The sequence below is a fragment of the Motacilla alba genome, chromosome Z, assembly GCF_015832195.1.
Source record: "Motacilla alba alba isolate MOTALB_02 chromosome Z, Motacilla_alba_V1.0_pri, whole genome shotgun sequence".
Classification (NCBI taxonomy): domain Eukaryota; kingdom Metazoa; phylum Chordata; class Aves; order Passeriformes; family Motacillidae; genus Motacilla; species Motacilla alba.
Genome location: NC_052046.1, coordinates 19,755,128 through 19,770,478, shown reverse-complemented (window position 1 = coordinate 19,770,478; position 15,351 = coordinate 19,755,128). Strand labels below are relative to the sequence as shown.

Sequence of the window (15,351 nt, the reverse complement as noted above, 5' to 3'; positions counted from 1 at the left end):
TCTCTGAGGCCTAAACATCTTTTTTTTCAAAGGAGCAAAGGTGGTTATGCTGAGAAGGTTTAGTCAACTGTAACATATGCAAGAAGACAGACAATGTACTTCTACAGAACCCTGAAGTATTTACCACATAGTAATTTAAATGTGAACTGTCAAGAACACTGTCACTTCTGTGACTGCTATCAGTTATCTGTAAGCATTTAATACCTCTCCTCATTTAGTGGATTCTGTTTCAAGGTTGAGTATTTTTCAGCTCAGCAATTATTAGGCATTATATCTTATCAGATTTGTATCAACAGTTTGTATTTAAATGATGAAGACATAAAAATATCAAAGTGTTTACCTGTCATGAGAAACCTGTAGTTCTGCTAATAGCTGATTTTTAAACCATTGATCAAAATCCACACTATCAAATAGTTCATAAGCAGCCAGTCCAACCGCATTATACACTGGGGAAAAAGAATAGTTATGATTATTGCTTACTTCAATGTTATCTTTTTAGTATTAAATAATCAGATTAATTTAATATTCAAACCACATTTTCATAACCTGAACATAATAAAACAAAACTAAAGTACATCTTTCTTTAGAAAGTTTTATCAGATCATGGTAAAAGGAACTTTGGTGCAAATTATTAGTAAAAAAGACACAACAGAAGAAAGGTTAGATTCTCAAAAGTAGTTATAAGGCAAAAGAACAATCAGGATCTTATTCTACCATCAAGGACAGTTCCATAAGAAAAAAATATTTTCTTTTGCCATAAAATCTCCTCACTTGTAAAATGGACAGAGTATCTCTATTTTCTTCAGAAAATACTGAAGGTTATTTACTTGGCAGAAAGAACAAGAAAGTGAAGGAGATTGCTTGTTGCAGAAAAAAAAGCCAAAGAGCAGTGTATTTTTACATAAACATTTTCAAAAGTGAAGGCCAACATTAATGAAAGGAGAATTAGGATTTAGGTCCCACTTATTTTACAAATGACTTTGAAAAAGTCTTGCAAATTCTTCATGCAATTTTTAAAAAGCAAAACACATACACCAAAGTGGCTCTGTTACTTCAAAGATAAAGTAAAACTTAATTTACCAGCGTCTTTAATCAGTATAGCATTGGTATTTTCCACGTTGGTAGATCCTACAAGCCAAAGTTAAAATAAAAAAGTCACTAAAACAAGGAATGCAAGCAACTTTGCACTTGTATGCTTTAAGAAAGGAAGACATGCATTAGGACTGCTTTCACTGCTTTTATTCAATTTACAAGTTCAGTCATTTCAATTTTGATACTTTGTCCAGTGACTATATCAAAATCAAATCTCTGCTTTCACACCTTATTTCTGACTTCTTTGGAGACAAACATTTTTAATAACAACATACACAAGTCAGAAGCAAGTATTTTAAATGAAAATACTCAAATTCCACAAATTGCAGATAACTGTCAACCACATAGTACTATATCCAAAAGGGTCCTAGACCTAGTTCCCTGATTTTTTATACATATGTACCTAGAAGTGAATATTTTCTCAGGCCATCCCAAAACCTATGTACAGAAAGTGCTTTATGAACAGATTTTGTGAAGTCAGAAACCACTCTCAGAAAATGAGTATTTATTTTATTTTAATAGAATGTAATGATCCTTTCTGAGAAGTTCAACTACAAAATATTGTAACTCAACTAAGACAGCTGGAGGAAACAAACTGAGCTGAACTGACAGGGTAAAAAAAAGCCACTCCCACTTATTATCTTTCCTGGCCTTTATAAAACATAGTTTGGGGGCAAACAATCATAAGGTAAAACAAAGAAAATACTCCTCACTCCTCAACCTATGAATAATTCAGTCTTCTTACAGAAAACCCGTAAATTTTTAAAGCAGATTCTTCAGATTTGGAAAGTCATCTAGACTCTACAAAATGACAGTATAACAAACTTTTTCTTTTAAAAATTTTTCTCCCCCCAAGATTTTGGCAGAGACACAGCATGAACTGCCTTGAAACATTTGAATGGGAAGTCCCCAGCTAAAAACAACCCAAAGAATTCATTAAGCTTGGGAGTGGATCACTCCCAAGAAAGCCTGAAACCTCATAAAATTAGAAATGCCACAACATTTGTCAATCATCTAGAATAGTTACAATAAAAACCAAAGACCTTTGGGGACCTCCTCCTCCTAGATACAAGTTCTGTTATGGTAGGTTTAGAAATAATTTTAGAATATTAACATGTACTTTCAAGAATACAGAGAGAATGCACTATATAAAAATATATAAAACCACACTATTATAAAATAAAAAAGGTAAAATTGTTTAATAATTAGCAAGAGTATGTTATGAATGTAAACAATTCTACGTTTTGTACTTCCCTTCTTTATTTCAATAACTTACCTTGTAGACTGTGAACCATTTCTAAAAGAACTGGGGTAAGAGTCTGATTATATTCATGAAAAATATCAATGAAAAGGACTTCTGTACATGGCTGAAAAATTAAAAGATCTGGTTAGAATCTATCAAAATAAAGGCAAGTAAAATACATTTTATGCTAAAATTTTAAGAGCTGAATACCTCGCACTAAAAGTCACAATTTAGAGCACAATATATAGTAACAAAATTAATATTGTAAGAAATACTACTCTTTCTACTATACTTTGTGCTTAACTCTAGCAAGAGTTTGATGTCTGCATCTGTATCATGTTCTGTATCATGTCTGCATCTGTATCATGCCAGTTCCCTGGCAGAACAATGAGTCTGCGGAGTGAAACAGCTGGTGCTGGCAGCCTGGTGCTGTGCTGCCAGTGACACTGCAGGTATGTCACAGGTTGTGTGTGTATCGGCTTAGTGGCTCTAGGCCAGAGACTTGGACTGAACACCATTTTACAACCAGAACATACTATATGAACCACGCTGGGTTTTTAAGTTTTAAAATAAAAGTAATCCAGCAAATAAATTTTGAGATCTCTCTGCAAAGCAAACCACAGGAGTTACAATTGGGACCTACACTACGACAGTGTATTTCTGATCTGAACACTAAATCAACTAATATAATAATTAATGAATATAATTAACTAACAAAGATGCATCTGGGACTTCCTTCACTCGTCATGTCTACTAACAAAGTCCTAAGTGGTTACATTAGTTATCAGTTCAAAAAAAGAGACAACTTCTGCTGGCTTTAACCAGGTGCTACACAATTCAAATGCTGAAGCAAACTTCTTTTCCCTCCCTCCTAAAATATGAAGTGCATAGATTCCCATGTATTTCAGCAAGATTGAGCACTGAAAAAAGAACTAAGTTAAATTTTACTAAATCTGAAGAAATAGAGGGATTTTTTTCAAATATTATCTGTCTTGGTTACAAAACTATCAGGAATTGCATTCAGGAATGTTTAATGGATCTCTTTCAAATTGAACACTTACTCTGAGACTGTACTTCCAAGAATCTCCTCCAGTCTCTTCTACAGCTATTATTCCAAAAAGAAAAGAAAAAAACATTATTTCAACTATGGTTCAAATAAAGTTTAAAGTTTAGTATTAGGTCAAGAGGGTATCATAGACTACCAAGAAATCTTTTATTACAAAAAGAATGTCTAGAAGGAATATTTGTCCAAGAAGACTGCAGGAAATAAAATGGCCAATATTGCAGTTGGCAATTTGTGGAGACAATGTGGATATGAAGCACATATACAAATATCTAATTACACTACTACCAACTATACAGCATGTTTCTTACTGAAGCTTTCTGGATCCTCTTCCCACATAGTCAATTCTTCCTTTGTTAACAGGAAATAGTGAGTGACTAATCTCCTACATATTTCCATTAGTGTTGGGTACGTGAAAAAAGCTGTCTTTATCTTATGTGCTTCAAGAGTTTCAGGACTGCTGTCTGAAATAAAACATGAAGATTTCAGATTACAATTAAGTGGCTTAATGATCAAAGACCAGTCTAGTAAAATTAGAAAAGCCAATCAATTAAAAATTCTTATCCTCTAAGAAAAACAGAAAAAAACTTATTTTTATGGCAGGCTTTAACTGACTTTCAGCTGGTAAGACAGGTTTTTAAGCACGTAATCGGTTCTGACACATACCAGTATGTATATAAAATTTTTTTCAAATTCGTAGAAAATGCTAATTGTTATCTAGTCACTGCCACATGTAGAACTAATGTGAAAAGTTGAGGTATTTTTTCAATTCACACATACTGCAATGTATGAAGTTTGAAAATGACACAGTCTTACAAAGCAAAATATATGAACTCCTTTCCTTTATATTCAACTGCATCTCCAATCCACTGTGTTTCTGTATTTCATTGTACTGGTATTAGTAACTACAGAAAATACACCATTTTATCAAACATATCTCATGGGAAAGATGCAACAAACTAGTTGATGAAAATAAACCAAATTCTATACCTCAGTACTTTTTAAAATTTGTTCAATGGAAACTAGAACAATCAAAAAAGCAAAGACATTTGTGCTCCTTCTGCATTTAAAATTCCTTTGGAATGTCATTATCTGTATACGTTAATACTTTAAAAGCTAAAATAAAAATTCTCAATATAGACACAGAACCACACATATTTCAATGATTATTAAAACATTAATAAAGGAGTTTAACGGTTGAGAATAGCTAGCAAAATGTTTCTAAAGACATAAAAAATTATTTCAGTAAATAGTTACAGTACCTTCAATATTTTTGGATGGTTTGTATGCATAATTTTTTACAATCATCTTAATGAGATTCATGCATTGTACAATAAACTGCTCAAATACAACTCCTTCGCCAGCTTCTGTGAAAACATAGCTTACAGAGAACTCCAATGATCTCTGAATCAAAGCAGTGAATGAGAAAGGATGTTGATCCAGGAAGTCTAAAAGCTTAAAAAAAAGGAAGTAGAAGCAGAAAAATCAAAACGCTTTTAGTGAAGTCTTATTAAATATTTTAATAAACTAGTTATCAAAAATAAAACTATAGAAAACTGATCATGGACAGGATATTAGAAAGAGATCAGTATCAATTATTAATGAAGCATTATTTAATAGCAAAATTCTTGATTTCGGTTCAAAATTGCCTTTTTTTTTTTTTAAGTATGAGGAAGAATACCAATTTTCAAATGGACCAGCCTACTAGTAGTAAATAAAACATATCAGCCATACTTGAAACAGTGAGTATTTCAGCAGATAATTCATCCCTATTGGAATCAGTGTAAGCAAAAGAGGTATGAGGGCTATATAACTTCCCCCCCAACACTACCAATGCAGTACAAGCACTTGGTTCCTCAACTTAGCTCTTCCAATTAGTGATCTAAAATACACTAGTGGATTCCTTTAATCTCCTTTAGTACTACAAAAATGCCTAAACGTACACTCTTGCATGTGAATTTCTACAGGTGGTAGATGTTTCCCAGACCCGAAGAGAAAAATTTGATTAAAGATTCACATTTGCAATCTAAGTACTATGGCAAAGACCAAAAATAATCTGTCAGAGCATTTTCAGCTCAATTTTGGTGAAGCTGATAGGTGCTTTTTATTTCTGATAACTAGGCTGATTATTTAAAAACACACCCATGGCCACTAGATAGAATCTGAAAACAATGGGAACTCTGTAGGTTTTGTAACATAAAAAAAAAGAACAAAACCAAAAAAACAGACCAAGTGTCTATGTTAACATTACCTTCAATACAGTATGCATTTAACACTTGCACATAATCAGCTGACATGTCCAAGTGTATTAGACAATACAAGCCTCAGAGGGCAAGAGAGTATGCTGTTCATTTTCTTTTGATTAATTACTGTGGCCAGTAATTCCACAGAACTAACAAAGCCATAGAAACAGTCATCTAGCTACCTATAAAAGGTATGATGAAAAGCCTATCTCCTCTTTATTCCTTAATAACAGTACCATTGTTTAACTCATTGTTTAACTTCCCAAAATCTTTTTAAACAAATTCTAGCTAAATAATTTATTTATGGAATGTGCTTAATTTTGTTTGAGCTAAGAAAATATACTCTTCACTGCCGCAGCTTACAACAGCATGAGTAAACAGACACCCTTTTCTTCAAAAATACATCGCATAACAAAGAAGTCTTAAGTGACAGTACCTTCCACTTCTTTGAAAGGTCTGAAACAGATTCACTTTAAGGCACGTATGTGTCTGGATGGGGACTGCTCCTCCAGAAGTATAAACTATGCAGTAACTGAAAGGAGATTTTACTTACCACTTTAGTGAACAGAATTATGGTCTTTTCTAGACGATCTCTGCATATGCTTTCTGCTCTTATACTTCTACCTGGTAAATCAGACATTTCACGACTATCATTTTTTAGACTTTCATTTTCTTTCTGGATAGCTAAATTTTAAACAATTAACACTGGAGAAGAACTTATTTTTACTGTAGTTAAGAGATTAAGTTGAGCCTGAAAGAAGTTCTAGGGCAAAATAAATTTCAAATCAAATTCAAGGTAATGACTGGGAATAGAAAATCTTAAACTGTTTCTTTTGTGCACTTGATCAGGCTATAAAAATTGTTACATCATTGCAGAAAATTTGATGATAAAAGGCAGTTAATATAATGCAAGCAAATGCTAGTATAGGCAAAAAATAATTATGCATTGAAAATATAAATATGTCCTTTTAATAAAACTGCATACTATTATGTGCTTTTCTAGAAACTCCACCTTAAAGAATAATTTATTATGGGCATTAGAAAACAATCTGAATTAGGAAAAAAACAGACAAAACTTTTATTAAAAGAAAGAAAAACCATAAAGGGCCATATTGAAAGCACAGAGGCAGTAACACAATATAACAAAAGTAAACGCTAATCCTATAAGGTAGTTGTACCTGCTTTTGCAAAACAATCTACTGATTAGAAAAGTGAAAAGGGGAAGGTTCAGCTCAGTTCTTGTCTTAGGACACAGAAACCCTAAAGTCCTCATATTCTAGGGGACTACAATAAAGACCAAACTTCAGTATGGGAAGACCTTCAATTCCTTCTATTCAAACTCTGCATCTTTCTTGTCAAAAATGAAAGAAGAGCTAGAAGGAGCCTGACTGTAGTATAGTGAAAGTGGCAATTTGAGACAGTTTCAATCTCTTCTAAAAATGAAGCTCAAAGCCCCAGTCAGCCCTCTTACCGAAGTACAGGCTCCTGAATCCAGGAACTTCACCAAAATATTGAAATTACATATAACTTATTTCAAAAAAATTCTTCCTATTCAGTTTAGACATCTATTCTCATAAAAAGTGTTGTTGAAATATGACACCAAATACAATTTTGATGTGATTTTAGCCCAATGATACAAAAATACACTTTTACTGAATTCTTCTTTAATAGTTTCAGCAGCATTTAAAGAAATAGTGTCATCTTCTACAAAAATACCTTGCACCTAAATGATTACTGATGATGCACTAGCCTGTATATTTTCATCCAGCTTCTAACATTTAACAATGATACAAAGAAGAATACTCAGATACTTACTACACTCCAGAAACTGTTTCAGTCGTTCAAATACAGCATGTAGAAAACCCTGAAAAACAAACATGTCTTTGAAAGGTGAAGCTTATTCTGCTCTGTATTACGAGAACAAAGTTATGTCAGACTAAAGTTAGTTCGTATCTGTTACCAGCTCAGACATGACCTCATAACTTTGAACTGAACTCTTTTGATTATTTTGAACAAACAATTTCTTCAAGAAATTAACAATTAGCTAGCAAGCAGACAGCACAGATGATCCAAACTGATCTCATCAGTACCTCTTAAAGGCATTGCAATTCTAGTAGAAGGAAGGATAGGTAACTGCAGTCATGTCCTTTAAAATATGCTTATCTAGTTCTACCCTGTTCTCAATTTCCTAGTGTAGGTTGTAGGTCATAGGTACTCAATTCCTCCAGCAAATAGGCAGCACTGGAGGTTAAGGAAGGTGCTTGGGTCTCTTTGTCTGACCCTACCCTCTCCATGGGCTGCAGACAACAGGCTTTTATCTCAAAGAAATGTGATAGAACAAGCATGGCATCAAATTCATTACTTAACAAAATGGTTTTAACTGGGGGGAGGAGAGCACACGTAAGACATCTTTCAGTAAGCAACAAGTGTGACCATCATGTGGTATGTAAATCTGAAAGGATGTCTTTTCTTTTTTTAAACATGATGCCATTAGTGTCATAGTTTTTAGAATCTACCTAGGATTTGAGAGCCCTTGGCTGATGGGAGGACAACTTTGAGAGAATGTTGCTTGATCTTTCTTTGCATAATACAAATGTGTGCCTTTCAATGATTTTCAACCATAGCTCTAATAACACCTGAAATCATCTCAAAAGTTTTCTAATCTAGATCTAGAAACATACTTACCATCACCTCTGCATTCCAATGAGGTTCAACAAAGCCATGGACCGTTAGTTTCCGAAGCACTAGGAAAAAGAATTACTTGTGTAGCTATTTATTAGTTCCTGCTTCAACAGATTTCAGAACACAATTACAATTCCACTTGCCGTGCCTTTCTTTCAACTCAATGCTTTAAAAAAATACATATAATTTTAGGTTCTGGATGCTTCATCCATATTCAACATCCACCTTGCTGAAATTACTTTAAAATATATCTTGTGTGAAATAATGAAGAGAACTTCTATGAATTACTCCATCAGGAAGAATTCTGCCAAAAGTCTTAAGTATTCAACTCCTAAAAGATCCTGCAGTAGTAGGAAAAGGCCAAGTACAGTCAGGTAGGGTACATAAGCCACTTGTAAATTTTCTCAGGTTTATCACTGCTTGTAACCCAGTAAAAGCTGCACACTGCATCTTCTGAAATAACTCAGAACATGTATTACTTACATTGCAAGAACTGCATACAAAAATCTCAGTTGTTAAAAGCAGCAAAGTAGTCAGGATACGCATTTACTCCACTCATAAGGCTTTGAGCATCAACCTAAGGCATTAACTGCTAAGGCTAGCTTTTCACTGGACACAGGGTGAACTTAATGGAATGAAACTTGTAGCTCAGCTTTCTCAATTAAGGGCTAAAGACATGCAAGCCTAAATTAGAACACACGTAAGAAAACATCCAAGAAAGAAGGTGTTTTGCCACCCACCTTCCAACCTCCTAGACACTGACTTCTTACAACATGCACAGTGGAGTGCACAGTTTTTCACATACTGAGAAACAAAACCACTCTCGTCCCCTTTTGCATGAGCAATCATCCTTCTGCCTTGCTAACAGTACAGGTAAAACAAACCAAAAATACAATTATTCCCAATGGTAATGGCTTTGTCACAATATGGGAACTATTTACCAAAGAACTTCTACACATTCCTTGTGAAGAAAGTTATTTGTTTCCTTACACTTAACATCATTCTATATTATTACCTTTCAACGACAACAAGGTCCTTTCTAGTGAATTTGCAGCTGCAGCATCATCTCCTGTACAAATCTGTTGTAGGAATGTATCTGTATGGTGATTCCACAAGGAACATGCAAAGCTGTAAATGCTTGAAGTAAGCTGCAAAAGGAAGATGAAGAATATATTTTGTTTCCTGAATGTTGCTATACCATAATAAATCCCCAAATTTTAAAGGCTGGTTTAGACTATTGAAATATTTAATCCAGCTTCTTGTATGTGTCACGGACCATAATGTTTAATTTGCTTCTTTGTAATGAGTCATACTAACCTTAAGACATTTTCCAGAAGAATATCTTGTCTTAATTTGAAGATGTTATGATAGACTCATTGGTGTACCTGACTACTTGGGTCTATGACTCTCACCTTACAGAAAACTATTTAGGGCTCCTGTCTTACCTGATTTTCAGTAAATACACCTGCTGGTGCATAATATGGTATGATGCTTAAAAAAATTATCAGCTTTCCTCAGCACCTCTTCTCCCACAAAAACAAGCTGTCCATCTTACAGTCAAATTAAAGTCTGAATCATCTTACTCTGGGACATACTTAGCAGTTACAGGTGCAATAGTATCAAACAATGCCTACTTCAAAACTAACTTGACTTTGTTGATAGCTGCAAATACTGATTTTTTCCCTCTTTTTTTTTTTTTAAACATGGAATGACAAATAGTTTCTAATAAGGTAGAACTGAACAAATCTCAAACTTAATTCACATTACAGTTCACACACAGTGCTTAAGTGACAAAGATTTCTAAATTACAAACAGAAGATGAAGGTTTTCTCACTCAAGTTATGGTAGCAATGGATGGCTTCATAATTACATAAATCTGCATTTAGTCTGCTACACCTTATGTCAATGGAGTCAAAAACACATGATATGTTTATTTAGTTGCTTTGACAGAGTAAAGGTTAGTAAAGGTCCTATTTACAAGTCAGACTTCAATGCCTCAGACTCCTGATAGTTAAAATTTCATTTTATTGATTACACAGACAGAAATTTCTACATAGATAAGTAGATAAACATCCATAAACAGTCTTCATTTATGGTGCTCACTCTTTCCTTTAAAATGAAAGAATAAACTAAAATTTCAAAAATTCCAGAACAACATGTTTGGAAAAAACGTTTAAGTCACTAAATTCAGTTAACTGTACTACATTGTTGCCCAACTCCAAATACATTTGGAGATGCATGCCCTACAGCCAAAATTATATCTGTCAGTGGATTTTTACAGTGGAGAATGTAAGCTGAATGACACAAGATTTGGCATTTGCATTCACATCCTGCTGTTTAATTAACCTGAAGAGATGGTCTGGAAAAATCTCAAACACATTCCTGCTGATGATAAAAAGTAAAACATGGTAGTATAGAAGTCTAAACCCCAGTATTTCTCAAAGATTATACTGACAAAAAAATTCAGAACACACTTCCAAAAAAACTCCATAAATTCCTAGAAAAGATCATGTATATCATAGGGCTGATATGCAGATACTCTTCTATAGATGAAGCTCAGCATCCTTACACAAATTAAGATAATGTTCAAGCTGCATGCAAAATTAATAAAGCTCTCAAACATCTCACCGAGAAACTGACTTCCAGTTATTCCATAGTACACAAATACCCACAACATAAGAGCACGTCCCTTCCAAGGGCAGATAATAAGTCCACAGACATGCCATTAATGCCCTGCCAGCTTAACTCAGGAAGAAGCAAGCATGTACAATACACGTTGCATACTCTACTATACTGCATCACATTACTTACATCATAGAAAAGCTTCCTATCTGCAGCAAGCCGTTTGGATGCCAGGGTCTTCGTAACATGGTAAAATGTAAGCAGCGCCCTGTGTTGTTGAAGATCATCCTGCACCTTCACAGATTCTACAAGAGTGGGTATAAGTTCTGGCCATTGCCTTGGGCAGTCCACTCTGGCAACTTTAGCAATCAGTACAGAGATCTGAGTTGCTATCTGCAAAAAAAACCACAGACACCACCAAGTCAAAGGGCATTTAGAAAATGAATAATGACGAGATCCACAGCCAAACAAAACCTGAACAAAAAAAAAAGACTAGAATGGATTGATAGATTTTTGTATGCTTTTTCTCAAGCTGTTTTTAAGTTTGCTGAATGCAAATAAATGTGGAGAAAAAGTTTGTTTGTAGCAAGAATTACATAAAATACTAAACTTAATACCTTGCTCAAATTTTACATGAAAACCAGAAATTGCATAAATGAAGAAACAAATATCTGGGAACCACTTTTTACTTAGTGATCTTTTCTATCACTTTCTATGAACATACACTGCTGAATGCCTATTACCCATAATTCTGCTCTATCTGACTTCTAGATAGAGCCATTCCCAGCCCTAGGAACACATATGTGTAAGCCTAAGCCCCATCCCAGTAACTGGAACTGAGACTCTGTTGCTCCAGATCTTCAGAACCATAGGCCAGCAGCACCTGCACTACTCATACCATCTGACTTTGGTTGCTAGGCCCCCATAAATTCCACTGGCACTAGTCTTGCCAGCAGCTGGAACCTGGTCCTTGGAGCACACATGCATGATGAACAGAGCGAGTTAAGACAGTAAGACAGGTAAGGGATGCAATCAGAACACAGGACAGGCAGTGGTCATCAGGCACAGGGTTTGTTCAGACACAAGTACAGACCACCCATGGTTTACACATGACTGGCCCTTCTTATGCCCTCTTTTTGTCTATTCCACACTTGGCTGCTGTGCAATTCCCTTCCCCTAAATATTCCTTAGCGTATTTTGTATGGTCGCTCAAAACCCTACCTCAAATATCCAAAAATTTCACATTCTTGTTTTCTCTGTTCTTATCCCATCCTAACTGAAAAGGGCCTTGATTGGATTAGTGAAGCAGACACTCCCTCTCCTTAAGCACACTAGAACAACCACACTTCCAGCCTGGGGAAGAAGTCACCTTCTTAGGCTACCAGAAGGAATCTAAGCAATTTACAGGACTAAGAAGGACAGAGCAATGACCTTCTTTACTGGTACCTGAGCTGTTTCATCTGGAGTCTGACAACCCCACCAAGTTTTCCACAATATTTATTCCTACCATGCTGCTTAGTGAAAAGAATTGCTTCAGGAAAATGATGTCATTGTTCACAAGGAAGAGCTGGGAGTACTACTTATTACAATATCAAATTACATCAATTGACATAACAGGGGGAGCAAATAAATTCTTCTCCCTATGCAATACAAGAAGGAACCTCCCAGGTACAAGAAGGAACCAAAAGTACTTTTATCTTGAGCACTGGCTTTTTCAATGGGGAGAAAGAAGAAAAAGAACTTGCTGTCATACATTTGAAGAAGTACTTTGTTCCACTGTTCCCTCCATATGCTAAATATCTTCAGAGGGCATGAAAATTATGCTTTTAGCAGATGGTATGTTCTCTTCTACACCTCCCCTGGAAGTCAAGTTGTATCATCACATCTCCATACTATACCTATTTCTCAATTTTTTGTGTTGTTTTTCTTTCTATACAAGAGTCATAATTTTTTCTGCCTTCAGTGATGCAAAAAGCATAGGCAGATACTAACTGTGTTATGAACTGTCTGTGACTGGAAAAGTGCAGTTATCAGGAACACAGGATATCAAAACTCAGACAGATCAAGCAGGCTGGGAACTAAATGAAAGATTCCTCAGAAGGGACACTTCAGGATACCGACAAGGCAGATTGGGGAACAAAGGGAAAGAAAGGGATATGGACTCTGTAAACATATTTCCATATTGCACATAATTGTTTGGGCAATTATTTAGACTGCTGTGATAAAAACAAATAAAAATCTCCACATCTTAAAAAAATTACGTCCCAAAAAACATCGTAAGGATACACAAATCAAAACATGAAGCCACTAGTCTTTAAAATGTCAGTTAAAAAGGTTCCAATCTCAACTGCAACTATAGTCAGAGAACTCCAGAACTGTTCATCAGCAGTGGCATTCTTAATTACAAAAAATGCTATGCTATCATCTTAGCAGGCAAACTGATGAAATACTAATGAATGTATGGAAAAAAGTATTGATAAAAAGTTTTGTTTTACAGACAATGTAGTTAGCATTAAGAGTTTGATAGTTAATTTACCTATTTATATGTGCAAAAAACCCATACAAACTTCACAATTAAATATTTGATAAATCATATTCCACCTAGAAGAAGCATGAATGACACACACTATGGTTCAGCTTGACATGCTTCATAGTTCTTTTTAGTTAACACACAGAAACAAGTAATGTTTGTCATATTGCTTACATTGAAATTATACCTGCAGAACAAATTTTAAAACACTTTAAATGCTTTTTTAAAAATTGCATTTGCAATGAAAACTTTTAGCTCTAGTCAAAACTGTCATTTCACAATGGGCTTCTACAAAGAATAAATTACCCTAATTTTGATAAAATGCTCTAAATCCTAGAAGTTACATTAATCCTGTCAAGAAATCCCAAGAAGTTAAAGCTGAACTGTTTGCAGAACAGAAGTTTATCCACAATGCCTTTTCTTTTCAATTTTAACCTTATGCCTATAATTTCTGTATTTCCTTGACAAAGCTTTTTAAGATCCAGCTCAAAATATCAGCAAATACTTCCTTGCAGAATCTTATACTTACATGATGAAGATGTTATCAAAAGATTGATTCATCTAGCATGGGCATATTCTGTGCCCCTACCATTAGTTCTGTACTCAATATAATAATAAATTCTTATTCTAATCAAAATCACGGCTTACAATTTGTCACTTTATGTAAGAAAAGACAATATCACACTGAAGCTTTATTAAGCTTATTTAAAGTCACTAAAATGCTGTAACTAGACATGTGACAGCAATACTCCTTAGGTGGGTTTATAGAGCAGCAATCTCAACAGCTCACTCCTGGCTCTGCCTCTGCCACACTCCCTTGCATGGCCACACTGGGAGTCAGGTAAAAGAACAGACACAGCTGAAAAAAACAAAAATCACTCAGGAAGAGGTTACTTTTCAGCTATATCCATTCCCTGAACCATTTCACCAAATGGCTGCATAAACAGCAAGGGACAACAAACTGCCACTGCAACACCAAAAAAACCAAACCACACAGACAAAACATTGTTTCCAACCAAAGCAGTTCTATAATTCAATGAGTTATGATCTGTGGTAAAAGATCTCACTTCAAGATCTGTCTGCAAAGCACAATGTAAACTGCAACTTTATTATTATAATTAAATACTTTGTAAAGAAAGAAACCAAGATATCTATCAATACAAGCATTTCTTGGAAGAGTAATAAACCACTAACCTGATTCACTGGCTCATTAAAGTTGGTGATAAGTCCAGCACGCAATGTAGTTTTTTCTTCTTCAGAAAGAGCACTGCCGGGATTTATTAAAATATTATTTATTTTCAATTTAAAAACTACTATCAATTCATTTGTAACTATCAAAAAACCTATCAAAACTAACAAAATAACATCCTTTGTTCTTCCACTATCTGAAGTATCCTTAAAAAGAGAGGGAACAGTGAAAAAAATACTTAAGGCATTTTAGTCCCACGTTCTGAGACCTGAAGCAACCTTTTTAAAAATAAATGGCAAAAGAGTTGACATTGAGATACACAGATATATTATGAAAAAACATAAAACTGTACAAAATACAAATGGATTGCTCATAGACAATTGTTATATAGTTATTACTGACAGAATTGAGGATTTGAACATGAATTTGCCCATGTATACTAATGGACAATGGCCAAAAAATGTCCAGAATAAGGCAATCACCATATCAGATGACACCACTTTTTGTAAAAGTACTAAGTCTTTTCTATTTTAAATCCTTTTCTATAAGAAAGTATTATATTTACACTTAAAAGTACAGATCCCCTGAAAATTATAGCTCTGTGTGAAAAGTATGTTGATATATTCTCCAGAAAGTGCAAGGGAAAATAGTGAGCAGGGGAAAAATTCTAAGCCATAAAGGTTTCTT

General features: G+C 34.6%; 1 protein-coding gene across 4 annotated transcripts in view; it reads right to left on the bottom strand.

Annotated features, from left to right (window-relative positions):
* IPO11 (importin 11) overlaps positions 1–15,351 on the bottom strand; it is a 78,562-nt gene that overhangs the window by 47,938 nt on the left and 15,273 nt on the right. For all 4 annotated transcript variants that reach the window (XM_038125742.1, XM_038125740.1, XM_038125744.1 and 1 more), the window contains 12 exons: positions 14,670–14,742; positions 11,135–11,338; positions 9,339–9,471; positions 8,327–8,385; positions 7,457–7,505; positions 6,195–6,265; positions 4,661–4,853; positions 3,710–3,862; positions 3,397–3,440; positions 2,369–2,459; positions 1,081–1,128; positions 341–446 (listed from right to left, as the gene is read on the bottom strand). In XM_038125742.1, the coding sequence (XP_037981670.1) occupies positions 341–446; positions 1,081–1,128; positions 2,369–2,459; positions 3,397–3,440; positions 3,710–3,862; positions 4,661–4,853; positions 6,195–6,265; positions 7,457–7,505; positions 8,327–8,385; positions 9,339–9,471; positions 11,135–11,338; positions 14,670–14,742 (1,224 nt within the window). The remainder of the gene's footprint in view (positions 1–340; positions 447–1,080; positions 1,129–2,368; positions 2,460–3,396; positions 3,441–3,709; positions 3,863–4,660; positions 4,854–6,194; positions 6,266–7,456; positions 7,506–8,326; positions 8,386–9,338; positions 9,472–11,134; positions 11,339–14,669; positions 14,743–15,351) is intronic.